Source organism: Scyliorhinus torazame, chromosome 12 (genome assembly GCF_047496885.1).
Source record: "Scyliorhinus torazame isolate Kashiwa2021f chromosome 12, sScyTor2.1, whole genome shotgun sequence".
Lineage (NCBI taxonomy): Eukaryota > Metazoa > Chordata > Chondrichthyes > Carcharhiniformes > Scyliorhinidae > Scyliorhinus > Scyliorhinus torazame.
In genome coordinates, this window is record NC_092718.1 from 222301267 (window position 1) to 222313562 (window position 12296).

Below are 12296 nucleotides of genomic sequence, written 5' to 3' on the forward strand. Positions count from 1 at the left end.
GTGTAGATACACCCACTGTGCTCCCTGTGTTAGGGAGGGAGTTCCAGGATGTTGCCCCAGCGACAGTGAAGGAACGGCCGATATATTTCCCAGTCAGGGTGGTGAGTGACTTGGAGGAGACCCTCCAGGTGGTGGGGTTCCCAGGTATCTGCTGCTCTTGTCCTTCTAGATGGCAGTGGTCGTGAATTTGGAAGGTGCTGTCTAAGGAACCTTGGCGAGTTACTGCAGAGCATCTTGTAGATGGTACACACGGCTGCTACTGTGCGTCGGTGGTGGAGGGAGTGAATGTTTGTGGAAGGGGAGCAATCAAGCGGGAGCTGCTTTGTCCTGGATGGTGTCGAGCTTCTTGAGTGTTCTTGGAGCTGCACTCATCCAGGCAAGTGGAGAGTATTCCATCACACTCCTGACTTGTGCCCTGTAGATGGTGGACAGGCTTTGGGGGTTCAGGAGGTGAGTTACTCACCGCAGGATTCCTAGTGTTTGACCTGCCCTGGTAGCCACAGTATTAATGTGGCTGGGTCCAGTTCAGTTTCTGATCAATGGTAACCTCCTCGGGATGTTGATTGTGTGGGATTCAGCGATGGAATGTCGAGGGGCGATGGTTAGATCCTCTCTTGCTGGAGATGGTCATTGCCTGGCACTTGCGTGAATGTAACTTGTCAGCTCAAACTTGGATATTGTCCAGGTCTTGCTGCATATCGATATGGACTGATTCATTACCTGAGGAGTCGCAAATGATGCTGAAAATTGTGCAGTCATCTGCAAACATCCCCACTTCTGACCGTATTATGGTCATTGATGAAGCAGCTGAAGATGGTTGGGCCTAGGACGCTACCCTGAGGAACTCCTATGGTGATGTCCTGGAGCTGGGATGACTGACCTCCAACCACCACAACCATCTTCCTTTGTGCCAAGTGTGACTCCAACCAGCGGAGAGTTTCCCCCCTGATTCCCATTGACTCCAGTTTTGCTAAGGCTCCTTGATGCCACACTCGGTCAAATGCTGCCTTGATGTCGAGGGCAGTCACTCTCACCTCACCTCTGGCATTCAGCTCTTTCGTACATGTTTGAACCAAGGCTGTAATGAGGTCAGGAGCTGAGTGACCCTGGCGGAACCCAAACTGAGCGTCCATGAGCAGGTTATTGCTGAGTAATTGCCACTTGGTGGAAAGTAGACTGACAGGGCGGTAATTGACTGGTTGGGTTTGTCTTGTTTCTTATGTACAGGACACACCTGGGCAATTTTCCACATTGCCTGGCATCTACCTGGAGTGATTCACTCCCGACTGAGGTAGGAACTTTCCTCACCTTTAGGTTAGTTACAGGGAGAGTGAAGAGGTGGGGAAGCAGGGTTGGTGAGATGTGTTACCTCTTCACTGTTTGAGAATCATAATTGATTGACCTGCAAAAGGAAGCATTTGGCCCATTGAGTCAGTATTGAACCTTTGAAAGAACGTCCTACCTAGGTCCAATCCCCCGCTTGAAACCCAGTAACCACATCTAACCTTTTGGACACTAAGCGGGGGGAGCAATTTATCATGGCCAATCCACCTAACCTGCACATCTTTGGACTGTGGGAAGAAACTGGAGCACCCGGAGGAAACCCACACAGACACTGGGAGAACGTGCAAACTCCACACAGACAGTGACCCAAAATCGGAGTTCAACCTAGATCCCTGGTGGCATGAGGGAGCAGTGCTAAACGTTGTGCCACAGTGGCATTCCATTTAGGGAACTATTTAGCCCATTGAGCCTGGCTGACCTGTATCTCCACTCCAGTTACCTCTCTTTGCTCCAAATTCCTTGAGAATCTTGAAAAGTTTACAAGTTACAGAAGGACATAGATAAGCTGCAGCGCTGGGCTGAGAGGAGGCAAATGGAGTTTAATGCATAAAAGTGTGAGGTGATTCATTTTGGAAGGAATAACAGGAAGACAGAGTACTGGGCTAATGGTAAGATTCTTGGCAGTGGGGATGAGCAGAGAGATCTCGGTGTCCATGTACATAGATCCCTGAAAGTTGCCACCCAGGTTGAGAGGGTTGTTAAGAAGGCGTACGGTGTGTTAGCTTTTATTGGGAGAGAGATTGAGTTTCGGAGCCATGAGGTAATGTTGCAGCTGTACAAAACTCTGGTGCGGCCGCATTTGGAGTATTGCGTGCAATTCTGGTCGCCGTATTATGGGAAGAATGTGGAAGCATTGGAAAGGGTGCAGAGATTTACCAGAATGTTGCCTGGTATGGAGGGAAGGTCTTATGAGGAAAGGCTGAGGGACTTGAGGCTGTTTTCGTTAGAGAGGAGAAGGTTAAGAGGTGACTTAATTGAGGCATACAAGATGATCAGAGGATTGGATAGGGTGGACAGTGAGAGCCTTTTTCCTCGGATGGTGATGTCTAGCACGAGGGGACAAAGCTTTAAATTGAGGGGAGATAGATATAGACAGATGTCAGAGGTAGGTTCTTTACTCAGAGAGTAGTAAGGGTGTGGAATGCCCTGCCTGCAACAGTAGTGGACTCGCCAACACTAAGGGCATTCAAATGGTCATTGGATAGACATATGGACGATAAGGGAATAGTGTAGATGGGCTTTAGAGTGGTTTCACAGGTCGGCGCAACGTCGAGGGCCGAAGGGCCTGTACTGCGCTGTAATGTTCTAAGTCCATGGGTCTCTACCAATCTCCACTCTTTGTGATAGATTTCCATTGTGAGGCTGTGTGAAAATGTACCTCCTGAATTCACTCCTGATTAGCTGAACTCTTGTGAAGTTCCTTACCAGAGGAAAGGGGTTCTCTCTACCCTATCTCATCCTCAAGATCAGCTTAAATATTTTGAGTAGATTGCCTTTTACTCTTCTCTATTCAAAGGAATGTGAGCCTTGTCTATGCAACCTCTCTTCATCACTGAAGCCTTTTAGCCCTGATATCATTCTGGTAAATCTGTACTCCATGTCCTCCCAAGACTAATATATTCTTCCTGAGGGGTTGTGCCTGGAGCTGAACACGATGACTCCCAGCACAAAGATAAAATACTGCAGATGCTGGAAGTCTGAAGTAAAAACAGAACATGCTGGAAATACTCTGAACATTTGGCAGCGTCTAATGAGAGAGAGAGACAGACCGTCAACCTTTCAAGCCTGTGACCTTTCACCAGAAATCAGAAAAACTTCTAATTTCATTCCCTTCCTCCAAATAAAAGGTGTTGCTTTAGGGGCCGCTTGAGATCTTAAATTGTGTATTGGTGAAGCAAAAATATGCTGGTGTTTAATGCAGGGGACTAGAGGCAGGGTTATTTACCTAGTTCTGGAGGTCTGTCTCCACCATCCTTTCAGGCAGTGAGTTCCAAACTCTCCCCACCCTCGGGGTAAAAATGTTTTTCCTCCCCTCCACTCTAAACCTCCTTACCTTAACTCTATGTCCCCTGGTCATTGATTCCTCCACCAAGGGGTAAGGTTTCTTCCTGCCTACTCTATCTGTGCCCCTCATAATTTTATACATCTCAATCATGTCCCCCCTCAGTCTCCTCTGCTCCAAGGAAAACAATCCCAGTCTATCCAATCTCTCTTCATAACTAAAACTCTCCAGCCCAGGCAACATCCTGGTAAATCTCCTCTGCATCATTTCCAGTGGCTATCACATCCCTCCTGTAATGTGGATTCCAGAACTGCTCACAACACTCTAACCCTTAAATGCTATGCCTCGGCTAGTAAAGGCAAGTATACCATATATCTTCTTTTTTTGTCACCCCACTCCTAGTTAAAGCCATATACTGACGGGGAACTATTATTAACTCCTTCCCACACCGGGAAACGTCGAAAAAGTGCCCTTGGGGGCCCTGAAAAGAGCCCAAAAGTCTTGAGAGGGAATCCTTTTGGCAGTGTTCGCTTCACCAATCTGCCCCAAAATGTCCGTGGAAACTCCTGAAAAAGGTCTAAGTGTCCGTTCCAGACGGGAGCTGCCGAATGCGTGACCTACTCCTCCATGGCCGCCACCGGAAGCCTTGTCCCCGCTTCTTCAGTGGCCCTGGTGAGATCTTTTCACAGTTGTTCCCTCTGCTGTTAGAATTCACTTTTGATAAAGGTCCTCAGGTCAGTTTGCAGCTTTAAGCTTGCCCTACCTCCGCTTGCATGCTGGAAGGGGCCCTGTTTATCCTGTTTGCAGCCAAATCTTCCACTGCTTCTGCCGGGCCTGGCAGCCAAAATACACAACATTCCTGGGGGACACTGTCGGGGGAATGTTGCAGTCTTCTTCCCACACCGGGAAATGTCAAACAAATGCCGTGGGGGCCCTGCAAAAGAGCCCAAAAGTCCGTTCCAAGCGGGAGCTACTGAATATGCGACCTAGCTCTGCATAGCCGCACCCAGAAGTCACCATATGTCTTCTTAACCACTGCTGGTAACCATTTACCCTTTGGGGCAGCACGGTAGCACAGCGGTTAGCACTGTGGCTTCACAGCTCCAGGGTCCCAGGTTCGATTCCCCGCTGGGTCACTGTCTGTGCGGAGTCTGCACAGTTCTCCCCGTGTCTGCGAGGGTTTCCTCCCACAGTCCAAAGATGTGCGGGTTAGGTGGATTGTCCGAGCTAAATTGCCCTTAAGTGTCCAAAAAAAAAAAGGGTAAGTGGGGTTCCTGGGTTATGGGGATAGGGTGGACATGGGGGCTTGGGTAGGGTGCTGTTTTCAAGGGCTGGTGCAGACTCGATGGGCCGAATGATCTCCTTCTGCACTAAATTCCATTATTTATGTAACCCAAGTAATGCTACAGTCTCTGGGATGTATAATACTATTAAGCCCATCCCTTCTGAGCTGGTGTATTTATGATTAGAGCTCTGATTATCTTTCGCTCGCCGTGTCATGAGCCTTAATTACAGAGAGTCCACTGCATAATATGTCAAAACTTTATAGTGCCATGAAACTGTAAAAGTGAGTGCATCACGGGTGCCACTAACCCACTTTTGAGAGCCGCCTTTGACAGCTTTGCAAAGTGGCTCACATTGCCCCAACTAAAATGCCAGCAATTCTGAGCATTTCTAATTCTCCTTCAACTTGCCACCTGTTCAGTCATTTTGCTGTGGGAGATTTTCAGCCCTCTATCCCGCCTGTGCAGAATGTTCCAGGCTATTGGCATCATTCGGATGTTTTTCACTAAATACTTGAGCCAGTCAAGACACCACAGAGAAATTTAGCGACATAGATTTTATTTAAATCACGGATGTTTTATGGAGGCTGAGGAGAGATGTGGAACTGAATCATAGAACGTTACAGCAAAGACTGAGGCTACTTGACCCATCATGACTGTTCCAGCTATTCATTAAATGGTCGTCCCAGGTCAGGTATCATTGTCATGTACTGGCCAATTTGCATAAGATCCCACAAAGGGTAAATGATATGAGTGGACAGTTGATTTATTTTTGTTGGTATGAAGGGACGGCACGGTGGCGCAGTGGTTAGCACTGCTGTCTCACGGCGCTGAGGACCCGGGTTCGATCCCGGCCCCGGGTCACTGTCTGTTTGCACATTCTCCCCCTGTCTGCGTGGGTCTCACCCCCACAACCCAAAGATGTGCAAGTTAGGTGGATTGGCCACGCTAAATTGCTCTTCAATTGGAATAAAAAAGAATTGGGTACTCTACATTTCGGCAGCATGGTAGCACAATGGTTAGCACTATTATTATTAGCACTTCACAGCGCCTGGGACCCAGGTTCGATTCCCGGTTTGGATCACTGTCTGTGCGGAGTCTGCACGTTCTCCCCGTGTCTGCGTGGGTTTCCTCCGGGTGCTCCGGTTTCCTCCCACAAGTCCTGAAAGACGTGCTTGTTAGGTGAATTGGACATTCTGAATTCTCCCTCTGTGACCCGAACAGGCGCCGGAATGTGGCAACTGGGGCTTTTCACAGTAACTTCATTGCAGTGTTAATGCAAGCCTACTTGTGACAATAAAGATTATTATTATTATGGATATTGACCAGTATTGGCGATACTGGAACCATTCTTCTTTGATGATCACTCACTAACGAGTATGATTGTCCACCTAGGAAACTCCATGTCACTGGCTTTCCAGAAGGATTTGCTCGGGGACTAGGAGAAGGTGGCTAGTGAGGATTTAGGCGATGATCTTCCTGGCGATGAAGAGCAGAGAGATTCCTCGGTAGTTCCCACGGTCCATTTGTTGAAGATGATGGCATCATGAGGTTGGCTCAACATGAATACTGACACAATCGTTAGAGATAGTTAGATACCTCTCTAACCCAGCAGAGACCAAGGGCGGCACGGTGGTTAGCACTGCTGCCTCCCAGCTCTGGGTCACTGTCCATGTGGAGTTTGCACCCCCCCCCCCCCCCCCCCCCGGTTTGCATGGGTTTCACCCCCACAACCCAAAGATGTGCAGGCTAGGTGGATTGGCCACACTAAATTGCCCCTTAATTGGAAAAACTGAATTTGGTACTCTAAATCTATTTTTTTTTTTTAAAACAGCAGAGACCAAGGGAGAAACATGATGAAGCCATGAAAACAGGTCAAATGGTGCACACCCTCCCATGAAGCTTCTGCTCAGTTACCATGAGACTGCCGGACAAATTTTCCCCACGCACCAATATACATATATATCTCCCTCAACTCGAGCATTACCAATGTCGCACCGCAGCCTCCTCTCCTCGGATACCAAACTCCATGTCACTGGCTTTCCAGAAGGATTTGCTCGGGGACTAGGAGAAGGTGGCTAGTGAGGATTTAGGCGATGATCTTCCTGGCGATGAAGAGCAGAGAGATTCCTCGGTAGTTCCCACGGTCCATTGGTTGAAGATGATGGCATCATGAGGTTGGCTCAACATGAATACTGACACAATCGTTAGAGATAGTTAGATACCTCTCTAACCCAGCAGAGACCAAGGGCGGCACGGTGGTTAGCACTGCTGCCTCACTGCGGTGAGGTCCCAGGTTCGATCCCAGCTCTGGGTCACTGTCCATGTGGAGTTTGCACTCCCCCCCCCCCCCCCCCCCCCCCCTCTGTTTGCATGGGTTTCACCCCCACAACCCAAAGATGTGCAGGCTAGGTGGATTGGCCACACTAAATTGCCCCTTAATTGGAAAAACTGAATTTGGTACTCTAAATCTATTTTTTTTTTTAAAACAGCAGAGACCAAGGGAGAAACATGATGAAGCCATGAAAACAGGTCAAATGGTGCACACCCTCCCATGAAGCTTCTGCTCAGTTACCATGAGACTGCCGGACAAATTTTCCCCACGCACCAATATACATATATATCTCCCTCAACTCGAGCATTACCAATGTCGCACCGCAGCCTCCTCTCCTCGGATACCAAACCCGTCTGCCTCCACCCAGGAACCAACACCGGATTCTTCCTACCCACCCTGACAAATGAAAAGAAAACAAGAAAATCCATGAAAACCCCAGTTCGAAAAGGGAGCTGCATATATAACCAGGCAACGCAACTCGGGCCCGATACAGAACCAACATCATTCAATACATTTATACAGAGAGGACTGGCAACAACCTGTTCGCATTATGATCAATGCCTTCAGGGTTTCCCAAGAAAAGGATAAAGGGCGAGATGTACCAGGAGTTAGCGACAGGATCACAAAGGATCAGAGCCCAGCCCTGTTTCCATATTTGCCTTGGCACCCACCGACCACCCAGAAATGAGGAAGAGGAAATAGCTGCTTGTTCACCACCTTTGCAAAGGGAGGTAACAGGAAGCCAACCAAAATATAGGGCTCAGCTCAACCCCAGGCCCCGGTACACCAAAGATACACAACCCAGCAGCACGGTAGCACAGTGGTTAGCACTGTTGCTTCACAGCTCCAGGGTCCCAGGTTCGATTCCCGGCTTGGGTCACTGTCTGTGTGGAGTCTGCTCGTTCTCCCCGTGTCTGCGTGGGTTTCCTCCGGGTGCTCCGGTTTCCTCCCACAGTCCAAAGATGTGCAGGTTAATGGATTAGTCATGCTAAATTGCCCTTAGTGTCCAAAAAGGTTAAGTAGGGGTTACTGAGTTACGGGGATAGGGTAGAGATGTGGGCTTGAGTAGGGTGCTCTTTCCAAGGGCCGGTGCAGACTCGATGGGCCGAATTGCTTCCTTCTGCACTGTAAATTCAATGATTCTATGAACTCTGCCCTCGCTTAGAAGGACATTTTCCAGTTTGGCTCATTCGATGGAGTTCAGGAGTGGCAACCAATACTTTTTCACCATCTTGCATTGCCAGTCTTGCCTGCTAGGGATTTGCCAGAGCATTACAGAGTGGTTGTTGTTGAAGAACTATCTCCGCCACATGTCATGTCACCAGGTTTAATGTCCTTACGGCCAGTTGTGCTAATATGGTTCTTTGTTATGAGCTTTGTGTGCAGCTAAGCAGATCAGAACCAGCTCACACAAGCAGAGAGAGAAGCCGGCATTCCTTGTGAGTTATTGCATCAAACTCTTTCTGTCACTGAAATGGAGAGTGGAGGCTGAGAAGGGGGCGTGAGAGATTCGTTTTTTTCTAGTTCAGGAAAGCATTGTCATTCTCTCACCAATTCTATAGGGTGGTAGTTGTGTGTGCGGAGTAAGCAGAGATCTCCTGTGCTCGTCAAGGTGAGCAAGGGGAGTCAGGTACAGACTATAGCATCGGTTATTCATAGAACAGTCTGCAGCAATACAGAAAGTGAATGAAATGAAATGAAAATTACTTATTGTCACAGGTAGGCTTCAATGAAGTTACTGTGAAAAGCCCCTAGTCGCCACATTCCGCGATTGTTCGGGGAGGCTGGTACGGGAATTGAACCGTGCTGCTGGCCTGCCTTGGTCTGCTTTAAAAGCCAGCTCTTTAGCCCTGTGCTAAACCAGCACTGTCAGAGGGTCAGTACTGAGGGAGTGCCGCACTGTCAGAAGGTCAGTACTGAGGGAGTGCCGCACTATCCGAGGGTCAGTACTGAGGGAGTGCTGCACTGTCAGAGGGTCAGTACTGAGGGAGTGCCGCACTGTCAGAGGGTCAGTACTGAGGGAGTGCTGCTCTGTCAGAGGGTCAGTACTGAGGGAGTGCTGCAGTGTCAGAGGGTCAGTACTGAGGGAGTGCCGCACTGTCAGAGGGTCAGTACTGAGGGAGTGCTGCACTGTCAGAGGGTCAGTACTGAGGGAGTGCCGCACTGTCAGAGAGTCAGTACTGAGGGAGTGCCGCACTGTCAGAGGGTCAGTACTGAGGGAGTGCTGCAGTGTCAGAGGGTCAGTACTGAGGGAGTGCCGCACTGTCAGAGGGTCAGTACTGAGGGAGTGCTGCACTGTCAGAGGGTCAGTACTGAGGGAGTGCCGCACTGTCAGAGGGTCAGTACTGAGGGAGTGCCGCACTGTTAGAGGGTCAGTACTGAGGGAGTGCCGCACTGTCAGAGGGTCAGTACTGAGGGAGTGCCGCACTGTCAGAGGGTCAGTACTGAGGGAGTGCTGCACTGTCAGAGGGTCAGTACTGAGGGAGTGCCGCACTGTCAGAGGGTCAGTACTGAGGGAGTGCTGCACTGTCAGAGGGTCAGTACTGAGGGAGTGCCGCACTGTCAGAGGGTCAGTACTGAGGGAGTGCCGCACTGTCAGAGGGTCAGTACTGAGGGAGTGCCGCACTGTTAGAGGGTCAGTACTGAGGGAGTGCCGCACTGTTAGAGGTGCCATCTTTGAAGTGATGTGGTAAAGCCCTTGCCAGCTGCCTGTTCAGGAGGGTACAAAAATAAACTACTGGACGTGTTGGAAAACTCAGCTTTTTAAAACTAAATTTAGAGAACCCAAATCTTTTTTTTTCCATTAAGGGGCAATTTAGCGTGGCCAATCCACCTAACCTGCACACCGTTTGGTTGTGGGGGCGAAACCCACACAAACACGGGGAGAATGTGCAAACTCCACACGGACAGTGACCCAGAGCCGGGATCGAACCTGGGTCCTCGGCGCCGTGAGGCAGCCGTGCTAACCACTGCGCCACCGTGCTGCCCTTGGAAATACTCAGCTGGTCCTCAACACACAACCTGAATTTGGTTGCTCTCTGTGCATTGCTGCCTCCTGAACTGCTGAAAATTTCCAACACTTTCTCTTTTTATTTTATATTAAATATCGATTGGGTCTTTTTGAAGAAGGACAATGGAGTTCTCCCTTCAACCCACGTACATGCTCGTCCCTCACCGGCACGATCCAAAGCAGATTGTCGGCTCCATTACTGCTGTTCCTGGAGCTATGCGATGTGCTGCCGTGTGCATCTGGTCACCAATGACTGCAGTTAAATATTTAATTGGATGTGAAGTACTTGAGAATCTCCTGAGGCCAGGAGCGTGAAATATCTATAAATGCCAGTGTGTGTCTACAAGTGGGAAACCGAGGCACTTGGCAGTTAAATGTGTTCCCTGTTGTGCCCGGCAGCACAGACGGAGAAGGTCGGTGCTGCGCTCGGTTTGGATAGACATCGCTCTCTCTGTGACAGTTTCCCTCTGGTTCCAAGGGCAGTTGGTGGGGCTGGGTCTTCCCTGTTAATTGCTGAGGTATCACTAGGAAGGGCGGCACGGTGGCGCAGTGGCTAGCACTACTGCCTCACGGCGCCGAGGTCCCAGGTTCGATCCCGGCCCCGGGTCACTGTCCCTGTGGAGTTTGCACGTTCTCCCCGTGTCTGCGAGGGTCTCACCCCCCACAGCCCAAAAAGATGTGCAGGCTAGGTGGATTGGCCACGCTAAATTGCCCCTTAATTGGAAACTCTCAATTTATACTCTTAAAAAGTATCACCAGGTTAGAACTGGATCAGTCAAAACTCTGTGATGCCTTCTGTGGTTCAATAGCTTGAGGGTCTGACTGTTGAGATTTGCGCACAAGCTCTGCTGAGATGTGGTTTGGAAGGCAGCCTGTGCCCCCCCCCCCCCCCCCCCCCCCCCCCCCCCCCGGTGCGGAGCACGACGGATTTACCCCCGAGGTTGCCTCAATCCACGTTGCAGCAGCCTAATGTCAGTCCCATGGTGTCTGTGATCCTTCAGAATGCAGACTGATTGTGATTAAACAGGTCAGCTCCTGAGAACGAGGGGACAGGAATAACCCTCCTGTCCTCTGATAGCTTTAGGGATCTCCGATTTAGAAATATTACACACAATCTGTACTTTCTTTCCCTAATCACGTCAAATCCCAGTTTGAGATCAGCTGCCTGTCGTTTAGACAGAGAAGCTGCTTCCAGCAATCTGCTGCTGGAACCTGACTGACCTTCCGGATAGTTCCAGACTCCAGTCAAGGTAACCAACTTCAGGAGTGTATAAACAGGGCAATATGTATCACACCCATTAAAGATATTCAATCCTGCCTCCTGGGTCGCATACATCTCCAGTTAGATAGAGCACAGCTCCCTCTACACTGTCCCCACCAAACACTCCCAGGACAGGTACAGCACGGGGTTAGATACAGAGTAAAGCTCGCTTTACACTGTCCCCATCAAACACTCCCAGGACAGGTACAGCACGGGGTTAGATACAGAGTAAAGCTCCCTCTACACTGTCCCCATCAAACACTCCCAGGACAGGTACAGCACGGGGTTAGATACAGAGTAAAGCTCCCTCTACATTGTCCCCATCGAACACTCCCGGGACAGGTACAGCACGGGGTTAGATACAGAGTAAAGCTCCCTCGACACTGTCCCCATCAAACACTCCCAGGACAGGTACAGCACGGGGTTAGATACAGAGTAAAGCTCCTCTACACTGTCCCCATCAAACACTCCCAGGACAGGTACAGCACGGGGTTAGATACAGAGTAAAACTACATATACACTGTCCCCATCAAACACTCCCAGGACAGGCACAGCACAAGGTTATATAGAGTTGGGAGAACTGTATCTGAAAGTGGTTCAACCCTAACCTCCAAAAGCCCTGTTAAAGGGTCATTTTCCGTGGTTCATCATGAGATCTTTGTGAAGAAGTTTACCGATTCCCTGTCTGATTAGAGGGCAATGCAGTGTGCAGATTGCCAGTGGAAACTGCAGACTGGACAGACAGCAGACTAAGGAGACACTTAACTGTCAAATGCAAGTGAAATTTGGCCTGTTGTGTGATGTGATATAAATTATACAATCAGTTGCGACCTCTGACAATGGTTCTATTTAGAATCTGAGCTGCAGTAAAGTCGCAGGGGTTTAGGGATCAGGTTAATGTTATTAGAAGGTAAAGCCAGGCTTGCAACTGGGACTACACTAATCAGAAAACGGATTGAAAGGCGAACATTCGATGAGCGCTATCATTCAGAAGGATGTGTGAGAACTCAAATTCCAGCCAGCCATTAAACCTCACTTACCCACCACAAACATATTGTCTC

The 12296-nt window shown here is 49.4% G+C and overlaps 1 protein-coding gene across 1 annotated transcript in view; it reads left to right on the forward strand.

Annotated features, from left to right (window-relative positions):
- The first annotated feature begins 224 nt into the window (after positions 1-224).
- pitpnab (phosphatidylinositol transfer protein, alpha b) overlaps positions 225-12296 on the forward strand; it is an 83180-nt gene continuing 71108 nt past the window's right edge. The window contains exon 1 of the mRNA XM_072469990.1: positions 225-243. Coding sequence (XP_072326091.1) covers positions 241-243 — 3 coding nt within the window. The 5' untranslated portion in view covers positions 225-240. The remainder of the gene's footprint in view (positions 244-12296) is intronic.